At 35.0% G+C, this 15,805-nt stretch overlaps 2 protein-coding genes across 3 annotated transcripts in view; one reads left to right on the forward strand and one right to left on the reverse strand.

The window, feature by feature from the left end:
* Positions 1-15,805, forward strand: part of Gyc32E (Guanylyl cyclase at 32E) — a 211,426-nt gene that overhangs the window by 34,581 nt on the left and 161,040 nt on the right. The window contains exon 3 of the mRNA XM_074183625.1: positions 12,375-12,492. Within this exon, the coding sequence (XP_074039726.1) occupies positions 12,375-12,492 (118 nt within the window). The remainder of the gene's footprint in view (positions 1-12,374; positions 12,493-15,805) is intronic.
* LOC141485938 (uncharacterized) overlaps positions 5,006-15,805 on the reverse strand; it is a 171,191-nt gene continuing 160,391 nt past the window's right edge. The window contains exons 1-3 of one of the 2 annotated variants that reach the window (XM_074183634.1): positions 6,012-6,515; positions 5,731-5,952; positions 5,006-5,671 (exon numbers count right to left, since the gene is read on the reverse strand). In XM_074183634.1, the coding sequence (XP_074039735.1) occupies positions 5,024-5,671; positions 5,731-5,952; positions 6,012-6,182 (1,041 nt within the window). In that variant the 5' untranslated portion in view covers positions 6,183-6,515 and the 3' untranslated portion in view covers positions 5,006-5,023. Of the gene's footprint in view, positions 5,672-5,730; positions 5,953-6,011; positions 6,516-15,805 lie in introns of those variants that run through there. The other variant, XM_074183638.1, reaches the window with a different exon arrangement.

Here is a 15,805-nt window from a genome sequence, read left to right on the forward strand (position 1 = left end):
CTGGAATGCGATTTTGTTTTGTTGAGTGGTGCGTTGTCATATGACTCATTGTATTATCAATATTCTATAGGATATTTTGAATTTTTTTGATATGGCCGAACAGTTTACATTCAATGAATACGCAGATATGCATGTATTTTATGGACGAGCATTTTGTAATGCTGCAGAAGCTCGTCGTCTGTATTCCGAGCATTTTCCCAATCGAACGGTACCGTCAAGAGAAACATTCGAGCGTGTCGATCGCAGCTTGAGGGAGACAGGTATGTAATAATTGATGATTAATTTGAGCACGTTGTTTAATTTCGATATTATTGTAGGTACAGTTTTGCCAAAACGAGGTGGTGAGGGCGCTCCTAGGACTGTACGTACCGTTGTATTGGAGGAAAATATTTTGGAAGCCGTCGCTGATGATCCTTCAATGAGCATCAGAAATCTATCAGAACAGTTCCATACATCTAAGTCCACTATTCATAGAATAATTAGGGAACAACTGCTCCACCCATTTCACATCCAGAAGGTACATGCCATGACACCTCAAGATTTTCCAGCACGACTGGAATATGTCAATTGGTTCATGGATAGGCAAAGAGAGGATATGACTTTTATTAATCGAGTTTTATTCACTGATGAAGCAGGTTTCAGTAGAGATGGAGTTATCAACTCTCATAATCTCCATATATGGGCCGAAAAAAATCCCCATGGGATATTGCAAACCAAACACCAACGGAAATTCAACGTGAATGTTTGGGCCATTCGTTCTACAGGACCAATTGAATGGAGAACGTTATTTGGAGTTCATTCAGAACGATTTGAATGGACTTTTGGAACATGTTCCATTGCAAACCCGAAGAGATATGTGGTTTATGCATGATGGCGCTCCTCCTCATTTTAGTTTGATTGTGCGTGACCATCTGAACCATATTTTCCACAATAGATGGATTGGTAGAGGTGGGCCATATTCATGGCCATCGCGGTCTCCGGATTTAAATCCATTGGATTTCTTTCTGTGGGGGCATCTAAAAAGCCTTGTTTACGCTACACCTATTCACACAAGAGATGCATTGTTGAATAGAATAACATTACATTGTGAAGCCATACGAAACGACCCTGGAATGCTATTTCAAGTACAGAGAGGGTGTCTTCGCCGACTAAGAAAATGTATAGAGAGAGAAGGTGGTCATATCGAGCAGTTTCTGTAGCGGATTTTTCATTTCTGTTTGCTCTTGAGGCTCTTGAGTTTCGTTAGTTAAACGTGTTTGCATTATAAAAATTCGTTATGAACATTTTACCTATCATTTCCATTTTCCTTAAAAACTAATATTTTCGAATAATGGTAGACATCTCAGGATAAATGTTGTTGAATTAACGTTATCATTATTATTTCTGCTTTGATAATTATTCATTTCAAATAATGGTGGACGAGCGGGTTTGATGTCGTCGAGTGAAACTACATTTTTATCAAGACTCGTTGCTCCGATCCGATATATATATATATATATATATATATATATATATATATATATATATATATATATATATATATATATATATATATATATATATATCAATTAAGCATTAAATAATTTCATAAACACATATAAACAAGATAATTTACATTCTATATTATTCATATTTTATATATACATACTCATTTTAACCTTAGCTGTATGTACGTATTAATAATTAGTTATTTTTTTCTTTCTCTTAGACTAACTTATATTTCAATTCCTATTATGGATTCCTATGTTCGTGATTTCAGAATTGATAATATTGAAACATATAGCATCGACACCACTGAAGAATATAGTCAGATACTTGATATAAATAAGAGACATCAAAACTTTAAAATTCTGCAAATGAATATTCGTGGCAAATGAATATTCGTTGTGATATTCTTATCACAATCATGTATAGATCACCAAATTCGAATTCACTGGTTTCAATACAAATCTATTTACATTATTCGAGAACCACCATGACGATATGGACTTATCCCTATTTTTGGACGACATCAATATTGATTTGCTGAATGCCGGTTGATTATCTGAACACGTTGAGTGAATTTGGATATATATCCACAATAAACGTACCCACCAGAATACAAGGAAACAGTAAATCATATTTTCATAAAATCGAAAAATCCTGATCTAACTGAAAATATTCTACCCATCGTATTGAAAACAACAATAACAGACCACTTTTCTAGTTTACTTCAGATTGTATTTGCCGCAAAAATAACACCAAACGTTAACAAAACAAGATTTGTAAAATGCATCTACATCAACAAAAAAATACATAACGCCTTCAGCAATATTTCCTGGGAGGATGTATACACTGCACCAACACCAGACTCTGCAACAACAAATTTCATCAGAAATTGCGCCAGATTCGCAGAAAAAATACCAAAATAGTACCCTGGTTAACGGATGGATTATTACATTCTATCAACAAAAAAACATATCATGTTTAGCAATATGCAAAAGCATGATCATGGTGACGATCTGAACAAAGAATACAAAAACTACAGAAACAAGGTAACATCTTTGATCAGAAAAAATCTAAATTCAACTATTATAAAAAACAAATCGACAAATATCATAATAATTCAAAAATGCTATGGGACTCCCACTCAACAAATGTCTAAGACAAAAAGACACAAAATTGTTATAGATAAAATAAAACATTCCAGAAACAATGAAATCTTAACCGATAAAACGCTAATTGCAAATACATTCATGTAGCATTTGTAGAAACGGGTAGAGTTCTTGCTAGCAACAACACAAATTTCGAAATCAAAAGAATATCGATTTCGAATTCTTTCCTCTTTGAACTAATTGACCCGACGGAACTTGAAAACACAATTTTCGAGCTTGAAAATAATAAGGCAGTGGGTTGTGATGATTTGAAAGCAGAAAATATAAAATCAATATCAGATTACATTCTAGATCCCCTTACTTATATTCTCAACCGATGTGTGGAGTAAGGTGTTTACCCCTGTGATTTCAGAAAAACAATTGTTACTCCAATGTTTAAGGAAGGGAACAAACACATCTATTATCACGAATTGCCGTCCTATCTCATTAGTCAATCATCTCTCGAAAATTTTTTAAAAGATTATCAAAAAAAGGCTCATCTCTTTCCTTGATAAATACAATGTGATTTCCAACAATCAATTCGGATTTAGAGAAAGAATTTCAACTCCAGATGCTATACTCACTCTAACTTCAAAAGTAACTGAGGCTTTTAATGAAAGCAAAACCAGTCTATGTGTCTTCATTGACCTTTCGAAAGTCAGTCACCATCTACTCCTTCAGTCTTTAGAAGATATCGAAATACGGGGTAACTCATTGAAATTATTTGAAAGGTATTTAACAGGAGGGAGCTAAGCAGTAAGAATCGATGATATATTGAGCAGAGATGAGGTGATCGACTGTGGAGTACCTCAAGGTTCCGTATATATATATATATATATATATATATATATATATATATATTGAAATGGAACCTCCATATTAAATATACCGTCAATAAATTGAGGACCATTCTATTCAAATTTAGAAAACTTAAAGAACTCCTACCTCTAAAATATCTCAAAACTTTATACTACTCGCTTGTGGAAAGTCATATCCGGTATGGAATAGTAGTTTGGGGGGGAACATTAACTGACAACTTTTTATATTCATACTGATATTTGTATAATTCATTCTCATACTTTAATATTTATCATATATACATTTTTTTCCTTTGGATCCCCTATTCACCACATACAAGCAACATCTGATGCTTCTGTGGTTTCTACAATCTCCATTCAACTGTATGTACCTATTATTTCTTTTTGTGATTTGAATCTGAATAAACATTATTATTATTATTATAGGACAGGTGATCTGGGTGGCCACGCCACAGGCTCACCCCTACCTATCCATTTTTGATTGAAATGATCGTTGAGGTATTCCCGTACCTCAGTTTTAAAATGTGGTGGTGCACCGTCTTGTTGTAGCCACTTTCTAAGTCTTGTTCCATATGGAGTTCAAGTCCAATAAATTCGAAAACTCATGCCGTAGAAATCTTACATATGTTCTGCCAGTGAGATGCCCATTCAAAAAATACGGACCGATAATTCTTTTTCCAAGAATTCCACCCCAAACATTCTATGTGTATTCGTGCCGAAAGGATGGATGACACTGTATATCAGCTGTCTCTGCGTACCGGACGCCCTCTCTTCATTGCATAGCCTTGTAACGGTAATGCGGGGCTCTGTCGTAATTTTCCTTCTTTTCCTAGCTACCTACTTGTGGTACTTTTATGGACAGAGTTAACTTAAAAATTATTTCGTCCAGTGAGCCTCCTATACCCAGTAAACAAGCAATGGGTACTAGCTGAACCTGGCCGCGGTAGGTTTGGGGGTCCCTCAGGTGAGTCAGCTATGAAAATTAAGTAAATTTTTAATAGTTATTTATGTATCAAGGGAATTAGGAGGGCCTTAATTACCGATGGTAAAGTTTGCGTCCCGAGGGACAGCAATTGCCTGAGGTTATTAAGGCTCATTAATTCCCGTGGTACATAGATAATTTTATTTCTCACCGATTTCAATAAAATTTTGTTCATTTTTGAAACGGAAAAATGTACCAATTCATTACCTTCCCGGTATATTTGAATCAGGTACCGTTGATTATAGTAGAGTTTTCTTGTTGCTAGGTTGTTGCTATGTTACTTGTTTATAAACAGAACTTTGTTATCAAGCTGTGTTTGCGGTGAAAACGTGTTTTCTACCCCAAATATAATGGAGGATATTTTGAAAAAAGCTGAACAAGCAAGAGAATCATTAATTCCATCGAAAAGTGAAGCCGTATACCGGTCAGAAATAAAATACTTTATTTTTGACCGGGATATTATAAGCTTATATCGTCATAGTTACGCTATCAATAAAGAGGGTCATAACTCCCTTGGGACATTATAGATTTTATAATTCCCTCTACCTTTCACAAGTAAAAATAAATAGAAATGAAAACTGAACCATATTTTATTTATTCACGTCATTATAAATAATAAATGTACAATTTTGAAATGTTCCCTGAAAATTACTTCCGCCACTGGAAACAATTTCTTCTTTTGTATGGCTGGAGCTTCTGTTCACTACAGTCGAGGTACCTGCCTCTTCTGATGACAAAGTAGACAACATACGCGCCGTTTTATTTCTCAATTCGATGCTATCCTCCAAATACCCCTCCACCACCGTGGAACTTTTCCAACCTCCGTGTCTTTTTAAGTTAGTCATAGTTGCTCCTGCATTGGCTAGAGCAGTAGCAGAAGTGCGACGAAGGCAATGTCCCGTATAGGAAGATGAGTTTGGCAATCCTAAATACATTGCGATTTTGCTGGGGATTTTCCCAAACATGTTTTTTCCAATTGGCTGAGATGTACATTTATTTTGTCGGAAGCTCAAAAAAAATCGTTCAATACCTTTAGGACGCAAAGACATATAAAGTCTTAATAAAGGCAAAGCGGAGAACTCTTTTTCATCCACAACTGTAAATTTTTTCGATACACCAGTTTTACTTTCCGGTACGTTCACTACCATAACGGAATCCCGGTCCTCTATATCCGATATCTTCATATTCAAAAGTTCCTGACTTCTGCATCCTCCAAAATAACCCATAATCAAAACAACCTATAACAAAAAAAAAAGGAAATAAATACACACAAAAAGGAAAATAAGAAAAAAATTACCTTATGCAATAAATGAATATCATTAGGAGCGTCCTTTAGGAATCTGATAACATCTTTAGGAGATAAAACAGCAGACTTTTTCGGCTTATAACTCTTACTCTTCCGTTTCAAAAAAGCCTGTAGTTCATTGAACTTGGTGATATCTCGTTTCTCATGTATAGTCACCATCGATTTTAGCATTGACCATTCAGTCCATAAAGAATTCGGACTATACGTTTCTGACTGAAACGAATAAACACAATTACTACCAAATCTACCGAAAAACATAGAAAATTCCTTACCAGTTCTTGAAAATATGCCAGAAATACAGTTTCAGTGACATCTTTTGGCATAACATTTTTTCGTGTCAGCCAGTCCAGATATATCTTGTATTCTTTTTGGTATACGGCTTCACTTTTCGATGGAATTAATGATTCTCTTGCTTGTTCAGCTTTTTTCAAAATATCTTCCATTATATTTGGGGTAGAAAACACGTTTTCACCGCAAACACAGCTTGATAACAAAGTTCTGTTTATAAACAAGTAACATAGCAACAACCTAGCAACAAGAAAACTCTACTATAATCAACGGTACCTGATTCAAATATACCGGGAAGGTAATGAATTGGTACATTTTTCCGTTTCAAAAATGAACAAAATTTTATTGAAATCGGTGAGAAATAAAATTATCTATGTACCACGGGAATTAATGAGCCTTAATAACCTCAGGCAATTGCTGTCCCTCGGGCCAGAGGCCCTCGGGACGCAAACTTTGCCATCGGTAATTAAGGCCCTCCTAATTCCCTTGATACATAAATAACTATTACAGCGTCTGACGTTTTGATATGTTATAATATACCTCTAGAAAAATTGAAAAATAACTATGGCTGCTGATTTCAAAGGTTGCAACATCCCGGCAGCCACTTTTCAAAATTCGAAAAAAAAATTTTTTCAAAGTATTTTATGGCGTCTGCTATTTTAATATTTCATTTATTGAACTATTTTCAGCTGATATTGAAAATGGCTGATATTTTTTCCAGTTGTAACAATCCAGTTTACAGCAAGACATTACTGGCAGTTCGTGCATTCGTATGTCCACAGTTGTAATTTTCACAGTCGTAGAATTTATATAACATTGAAATTATATTAGTAAATGTGAAAAAATTATAAATACTCTAAATGTGCATAATAAGGAAAAAAGGTCCATTATAAGGTTGTAACAAATATGAAATTTGTATGAAGATGTAAAAAAATCAAACATTAATTAAATATATATATATATATATATTCATTTATATCACAATATATTTATTTTTGAAAATAATTCATAATTATAAAATAATGATGAAATATTTTATAATTAATTTTCATCTTCGGAATCGTCTCCAACAAGTGACAAGTAATCTTCACCCTCCAAGTCAGATTCTGAAAAAATCAAATACAAATTCTTAAGTGAGCTTATGATAATTGAAATGAATGTTACAATGCTGGCATTACCTTCAGGATTCAGAATCAATTCGCTGACAAAGCAAGGAATTTGGTCTCCTTCGAACCACTTGAACACGTAACGGTTTTCCATCTCCATCCAGCCTTATTTCAGGGGGCTCAGTGATGTGTAAAGTCTCTTGGTCTGGTCCAGAAATCGAGTAATCAATTAGTGGCGCTTCATGTCGAAGACTCCGCTTGTTGTCTTTGATGGAAGGGTACCAATATTGATCAAGGATAACATCTATTCTGGATACTGAAAAATTAGTAATCATTTGCAAAGATTTCTTTAAAATATTACCAAAAGTCCTGGGTACTTCTTTCATAGCATGTAGAATGAAGAAACCGTCAATCAAATATACATCAGCGTGACTTGGTAGATCATGGTCGATTTTTGCCTCAATACATTTAGCAAGCAACTACTACTCTTACTATTAATGTTTAGCTGTAAACTGGATAGTTACAACCGGAAAAATGTCAGTTATTTTCAATATTAGCTTAAAATTTATATATTTCAAGCTGTATGCAATGTGTTAAAACAACGATAAAAATAAAATAAATACAACAATAAAAATTAATTGGCGCTCCGGGGCGACTTCATTGATTCCAGTGGCGCATTTGCCTTTTCAGCTGCAGGAAAACCCGGAAAAACCTGCAGCACCACATCATCTGAAGATCTTGATCTAACAATGTCCTCTCTCTCATAAAACAAAATGTAGGGTGTCTCCAGAGGCTCCAATAAATTCAATGCATCGCCAGAACACTTCGTGACACGACTATCGTCAAAATTAAACCAGTCCGTTTCTTCTTTGACCAAGGCGTAATAATGACCACATTCAACGCCAGAACCACAGTGAACAATGACTGCATGGATATTATAACAGTGGTCTGCTAGGTTGAAATGTTCATCTATTTCGAACCTTCCAAAGAGTTTCTTGCTTCCGTTAGAGGTTGAGTCTTGTTTGAAAATCATCAGTGTTATTATTAGATTGACTGGTGCCTCAGATATACTTGTTTCCTTATAAGAGTCAGTTAGTTTGGCGCATGTTTGACAATACAGTCGATCATCACCTGTTAAAAATTCCATTTTCAGATGATTTAACAATAAGCTTTGCACGGATTGGTAATTAGTCGTATTAGGAAAAGCACATAAGTTTTCAGTACTTTTTGAACATTTACCACAAAGTAAACAAGTGAGGATTTTTCCAGCAAAAGATTTACAAACACAAGACGAGATGGGTTGTACGGAATCATTCAGTCCAGAGCGGCTGGGAGTATTGATTTTGCTATTGTTTTGCTCACGAAGAGTATTCAACAAGAACCCCAAGAATTCGGAACAATCCTCTTGTTGTCCTAACGAGTATCTAGTGGACTTCAAAGACTCCAGGAAATCGGTTGGAGGGAAAGATGATACCTTCTTACGAAACTGCAGCTGCATGAACAGTTGTTTGAGTTTGATGAATAAGCAGGAAACATTCCCGTTCTCGTTCATCATTAAAACTTCGTTCTTGAAATTCTTCGTCATGAACAACACTTGTAAAATGCTATTCATGTAACAAGTGATTCCTTAATCATCCAATCCAATTTTCTTCTCTAGATTTTCAGGACAACTCTCTACTGATTCGTAAGGAAGAACACGTTTCACAGAATCTCCATAAGAACCATTTCTCAAGCTGCGATCGATCCTTCCAAGTGAAAAAGGGTTTCGTGGAAGCGCTTCTTGAAGCAAGAGCCGAATCGATCCCTCTACGAAACCCTTCAGCTTAAAATAGTTCAACAAATACCTAATATATTAAAATGGCAGACCCCGTAAAATACTTCGAAAAAAATTTGTCGGATTGTTGCAACCTTCAAAATCAGCAGCCAAAATCAGCAGCCACAATTTTTCTAGAGGTATATTATGACATATTAGAACGTCAGACGCCGTAAAATTCTTTAAAAATTTACTTACTCACCTGAGGGATACCAAACCTACCGCGGCCGGGCTTAGCTAGTACCCATTGCTTATTTACTGGGTATAGGAGTCTCACTGGATGAAATTTCAGATACCGTAAAGAATGTGTTGTCAAATGTAAGCTGGCTCCTAGACTAATAATCAGGTTAGCAAACGTTTGCGCTCAAGTAATAATTCACCAAAACCAGAGGCGAAAAAAACCTGCACGGTTGAATCTAAGGCATCGTCAGGTGTAGGTGACGTACAAAAACCCTCATATGGGAAGGTTGTCGCAAGTATCAAGGTGGGAATCTTGCACCTTGACTATCCGACTACCTCATTAACGATGAAACAGCAGAGCATATACTTTATGCCTGCCCCGCTGGGGACCGAATGGGGTTTTTAGAGTTAGGCAGAGCCGTACTCTTACCATCTGACCTGAAAGATCACTCACCATACAAACTAATCGGCTTGTTAAAAAGCTGGGTTTATTTGGTCGAGTGTGAATAGGTGTGAGCCATAATAAACCCTTACCCAACCTAGTCAAATACGTTTTGTTGTATAATGAATATATAGGCTGACTGAATATATAGGTTTTTTTGGCTGACCCTTATTTTGCTCAGAAATGGTGAGACCTATATGGTAGGTTGAGTGGGACAAAAGTTTCCTTTTTTATGGAACTAGAATAATCTTTTCCCAAACCGAGAATATCAGTGGTTGTTTTTGGAATATTCGCTAAAATCAGATATGAATGAATTTGCAGTGCGACGTTTCGTTCATTACATTTCCTAAATACGGACCTGTATTGTGATACATAGCTGTATTTGTTATTACGTTAGCTATGAAATTCGATAATTCAAGTTTTCGGGAATATTCCAAAAATAATCACTGATATTTTTCATCTGAAAAGATTATAAGTGGTTTGTGAAAATTTTATGAAGTGATTTCCAATTAGCTATTTCATCATGAAATATTTCCATAGATTGTTCATCCAGAATGAAACTTTAACCCGATTTTCCATATGATAGTGATTTATTAGAACATAATTGTTCTAATAAATCCTACAACCCTCCTACAAAACTACAACCCATTTTGGTAACATAACTGAAGTCAAAATGGAATGATTATGGTGATTCAAAATCATGAAAAAAATTCAGATTTTAAAGTTATTCACAGAAACGAAAGCAAAAAATTGTATGTTGGCGTGGAGACTTGAACAAATCGGGTGAATATCAAGCTTAATTTTGCGTCCTCTACTTTTCAATATTCATACATCCAATTTGGTGAGCAATATTCAACAGTGTAATATACATTTCAACGCCGATGACACCAGACATATGATAGTTTTTCAATGCTGTGTAAATTCCTGCAACCTAATTATTAATAAACTAGATTCATTTATGAAAACTGCCCAATAATCAATTCAATCGAATCTAACTTAATGACATTTTTTCCAGAATATGCTTTGAATGAATAGTTGAATATTGAAGTGCTGAACTCAAAATTTAACGTGGTTTAAGTTGCTCAAAATGTAGAAGTATTGATCGGTGGCAATTTGCAATTTGAACATCAAGTAAAAAATTAATTTAACAAGCACATTCATCTATCAATCTTATTTATGGAAATATATATCACATATACATAAGATATTTTACTAATTTCCGTTGACAAATCAGACTAGTATGGAAAAAAGTATTTCTGATGGGAATACGGATCATGTAGGAATTATTGAGGTAATTGAAACATCACTAATAAAACGAAACTGATGTTAATTTCAAAAACTGTACATATATACTGAAATAAGCATATACTTATCATAATTTCTCAGTACCATTCAGTCACCAGGTTACACAATAGTCAAATAGAATATTTGTAATACATTTCACATATTGGATATTTATTTTTTTCATAGAACGACACCTTATGATCTGATCTTCACAAACTTTATTTTCAAACAGTATATGTTTCGCTACAAGTTAATTCCATTATATACTCTAACTAGTACTATGTTGCAGTATCGCTGCTGTTCCAATGTTTTGATAGAATCAGAATCAACGAACTTAGGCGTGCGCAGCATTTTAGAACAGTGCTTTCAAAAAATTGTTCTATAGCTCCATTTAGTGGCGAGTTACAGAAAAATTGATACCCTATAAACCTTCTCTATGAAAAATTACTTATACATGTCAAGTTTCATCACGATCGGTTGAGCGACGTAGAAGTTTATCACTTACCAACCAACCAACCAAACAACCAACTAACATCCATTTTTATATAGTAGATTTTCATATCCCCCACGTAATTATGAGTCAGAGATACCTACTTAGGTACTTCTTCCATCAAAATTACCTAAAGCATCGACTCAACTTTGATATTCCTAAGGTACATCCGTAAATTATAATTAACTAAAGCATATTATGTAAAGTCTACATCAATAATACAATTTCGGTTCCTAAGAAAGCAAGATCAATAATGGCGATCCATTCAAATCCAATCGGCCATTCAGTAAAATGTTTGAATTTTCAAATTTGTTAATTTCTATCGCTTCCAAATAATTAGGCCTTAAACCTTTACTACGTAATATGTAAAATTTCAAAATCTCCGTTTTTCTTTTGAAAGATGATTTTCATTTACATAGCTCATATGATGTTCTTGGATGCGATTTTCAAATGTTCTGCCAGTTTGAACGATATATACCTTAGGACAAGTTCCAGAATTTAATTTATGTACTCCCAATTACTCAAATTCCACCTGATCTACCCAACGTATTACCTGTTCTATATGCAATTTCAATATCTTGTTTATTCAAAAATGAAACCACTTTTTCTGTTTGTCCAAAATATGTTGTAGTGTTGATTATCTAACTCATCAGTAGGAAAGACCTCCCGAATTGCTTTTGTGTAGACCTTTTTTGAAAGTATTTTGTCTATTAATTGAGTTTTAAAATCCTTTTTTTTACTGCAATTCGCTTAATGATATTAAGTTCTTCATTGAAATTATCTATTGAAAGAGGAACAATAACTTATCTATAAATCATGCAATTATAAGATGCAATTTTGTGTTGGTAGAATCGTAATGAATAGTAAAATATCTATGGTAAAGTTGGTGATGAATTGAAAAATCATGTTTGTTTTTCATTCTACTAACTGTCAAGACCAAGAAATTCATTCAGTTCAAATTGTCTGCTCCTTTTTCTATTTTAGTTCCATTTAGTTGGTATCTCTTGATTCCTTATTGTTGCTTCATTTCAGGAACAATCTCAAATACACGGTCTGACTATAACCGACACAAAGCTCTACTCGGACTACATCCCAGAGTACATCGAACAAATGGACAAAATCGTAGCTGACACATATAAGAGGACCAGAGGTGGGTTACTGTTTCTTCTGTTTCAGTTTATTCATTTTATTCATTTATTTATTCATACACTGTTCTACAGCTTACACCCAACTGCAGAACAGGGATATTATTCAAATCACAATACAATACAATTACAATAAGTTATAAGGGAAAAACAATACATATAGAATTAGCTGAAGAAAAAAGATCTTATCTCAGAGATGGAGTAGTAAAAAATGTCGAGCTGACAACTTCCTGAATTGCATTTGACACACATGTTATGCAAAGGTGAACGTTTCAGAATATTTGTACGTGGTATTGGCAGATGAAAAGGATTAACCACTTTAAGGTTGGTCTAGGTACATTGAAATTGAGTTTCGGCAGAATATGTGGGTCAATAATTGAATTATTAATCAGTTCAAGAAGAAAAATTGTGGAGTGACAATCACTTCGGAAACTCAAGCTATTGACAGCATGTCTAACTAACAATGCATCATGGGAAAGTCCAATTGGTGGATAGATATTGTCTGATCTATAGGAGAGAAGTTTTAGGAAACGACGCTGTACTGGTACAACTTTCTCTGTATACAACTGATGAAATTGATTCCAGATTATGGAAGCATATTCTAATTTTGATCTGAAGCAAGCATAGTATAATGTTTTCAGTGTAGATGTGTCCGAGAAATCTCTGGAGATTCGTGAAATAAATCCATACATTCTGTTTGCGGCGGACAGAGTGGCTTCAGTGTGTGGTACGAAGGAAAGTTTTGTACCGAAGGTAACACCTAGATCGGTGAATGTTAGAGGCCGTTGAAGTGGCATATCGTTTATTGAATATTGATATGAAAATGGACGATTTATAAGTGTGTACGTCATTAAATTGAATTCATTCGCGTTTAAAGGAAGATTGTTGAAAAAACACCATTGCTCAACACGTTCCAGATTGAGGGAGTGTTGAAGACAGTTCTCGATGCCATTGACCACACAATATGATTTCAGATTATCCGCGTATATCAAACTGTTGATGTCAAAGACATCAACTATATCGTTTATGAAAGCGTTAAAGAGAAGTGGACCTACGTTGCTTCTTTGTGGAACACCCGAGGTAGCTGCATATTCCACAGACTTGAAGCCATTGAATATAACATATTGACGCCTGTCAGTGAAGTATGATACGAGTCGGTATGAAGTATGGATCAGGGTCGGAGAAAAGCCGTACAATTTCGTACAATTTCGATAGCAGTAATCCGTGATCAGGTCTGTCGAACGTCTTAAAGAAGTCCATATATATGGCACAGTTTAGGATCTTCTGTCAATGGTTTCAGAAATATCTGTTTGAAAATCTGTCTAAATTCTGTTTTTCTGTTAAAAAGCTGTCGCACCCCTACGAACGACTACCCTCAAAAGTCGAAACTTGTGCGATCTAAGGAATAACGAGGTCATACCTTTTAACGTGTGATTCCTAACACGGGTTGGACGATAGCAAGTGAAAATCGATCGTTCAGCCTGTAGCTTGAACCAGCGACCAACACGGCTGTCCATTTGAGTGAGTGAACAAAGCATCCACGACGAACCGCCCGGCTACCTACCTATCTATTGGGTAACATTGTAAGATCGTCGAGCGACCTTTCATGAAACCATATTGATTGCTCGAATAAGGATATAACCTGTTATTGATAAGGATTTCAAACAGTTTGGCGAAGTTGCATATTATTGAAATGGGTCTATAAATACCGACATCAAACTTTTATAAATTGGCTGAACTTTAGATAATTTTCATAGATCTGGGATGGTACCAGTTTTGATGCAGATATGTATCAATATTGTCAATGGACGAGCCAAAACATATGCACAATCTCTGACAATCACTGCAAAGATGCTGTTTCAAAGCAGCCAACAATTCATTTTCTTTGAAGTAGTGAATGTTCAAGACTTGTGAACATGGATGGTCATCACTCAATTTGGTTGGAGAGCTGGTGATATATGATTTTGAGAAAAAATCAGCAAAGCTATTAAGAATATCTAAAGGAGTATCTAAAGATTGTCCTTCGTAGGACATTCTGTTCGAAATGCTGGTAGAACCTTTTTTGTTATTTATATATGCCCCGAATTTATTTGGATTGTATTTGATGTCATGTTCAGCGGATTTGAAAAATTTTTTGTACGCGTTGTCCAAGCCGATTTTATCTTTGCCCTCAGATGCAAAAATTGGTCTTGAGCAGCAACATGATGGCATTATTAGCAGACGAACTATTTATAATGTCGACTCATGAAAAGCACATGAACGGAAATTACAATATAATTCTTAAAAAAGTCATTGAAGAAACATATTCACCAAAATATACAAACAAACGAAACCTTCATGAGATACTCGGGACTACAACCATAATCTTACGTGTATATGCTACTTTTTTATCTAACAATGGAATCATTATGCCTGAGATCATTTCCAAAAGTGCCACATTGAAATATGATTCAGATCACTGCACTTCAAAATATTGTTATGACCTTTAACCTTCATCACAATACGCATTGTGTATTGTATTCCACCTTCCAAATGGAAGATAACTTTCACAAAATGAACTGTTGTAGGAATTTGTTTGAAAAAACTCAGACATAACAAGAATTATTAAAAGATCGATTATATATTTTTCTCGAACGAATGAGATTTTTTTGTATCATTCAAAACCATTCTAATTGATTCCCAGTCATTATAGTCTAAGATCTGAGAGTAAGTGATAGAAAGTCAAGGGTAATTTCTGCTTAAAGTACCCAGAAGTACCCAGGCCAACAAAGAAAACACAAAAATTTTGGAAAAAACTGGAAAATATTTCTCAACATAATCTTCTTGCGGCTCTATTCTATTTTCCCAGCGACGTTCATTTAGTTTGATACCGTTTTCATAATAATAACTATCATGCTCCTCAAAATAGTCAAGAGCTGTTGCGCTTGTTGATATTTTAAAAGCTTTGACCGTATGTGGCATGAGGGTTTGATGGCCAAACGTCGATGCTATGACTTATCTGATCGAGTTTGTGTGTGGCTCTTCAGCTCCCTGAAATAACGTTCCCTGGTCGTCGATGGATATCTCGAATACTTTTACCATCAACGCTGGTGTTCTCCAGGGTTACATACTGTCTCCGAACATTTTTTATTTTATATCAACAACTTATTGGAAAAAACCATGTATCCGATATATTGCTTTGCTGACGATAGCACACTTGTCTCGTCATTCCACTTGGATTCCAGGACATCGGCTGCGGATGCACGTCTGAAAAAAATACTATCGTCAGTGTTAAAAATGGAAAAAGTCCTCGTGAAAACAAAAACCATGCCTCACACA

Source organism: Leptinotarsa decemlineata, unplaced genomic scaffold (assembly GCF_025532065.1).
Source record: "Leptinotarsa decemlineata unplaced genomic scaffold, Ldec_3_MD MMD2_P_RNA_scaffold_2, whole genome shotgun sequence".
NCBI classification, from domain to species: domain Eukaryota; kingdom Metazoa; phylum Arthropoda; class Insecta; order Coleoptera; family Chrysomelidae; genus Leptinotarsa; species Leptinotarsa decemlineata.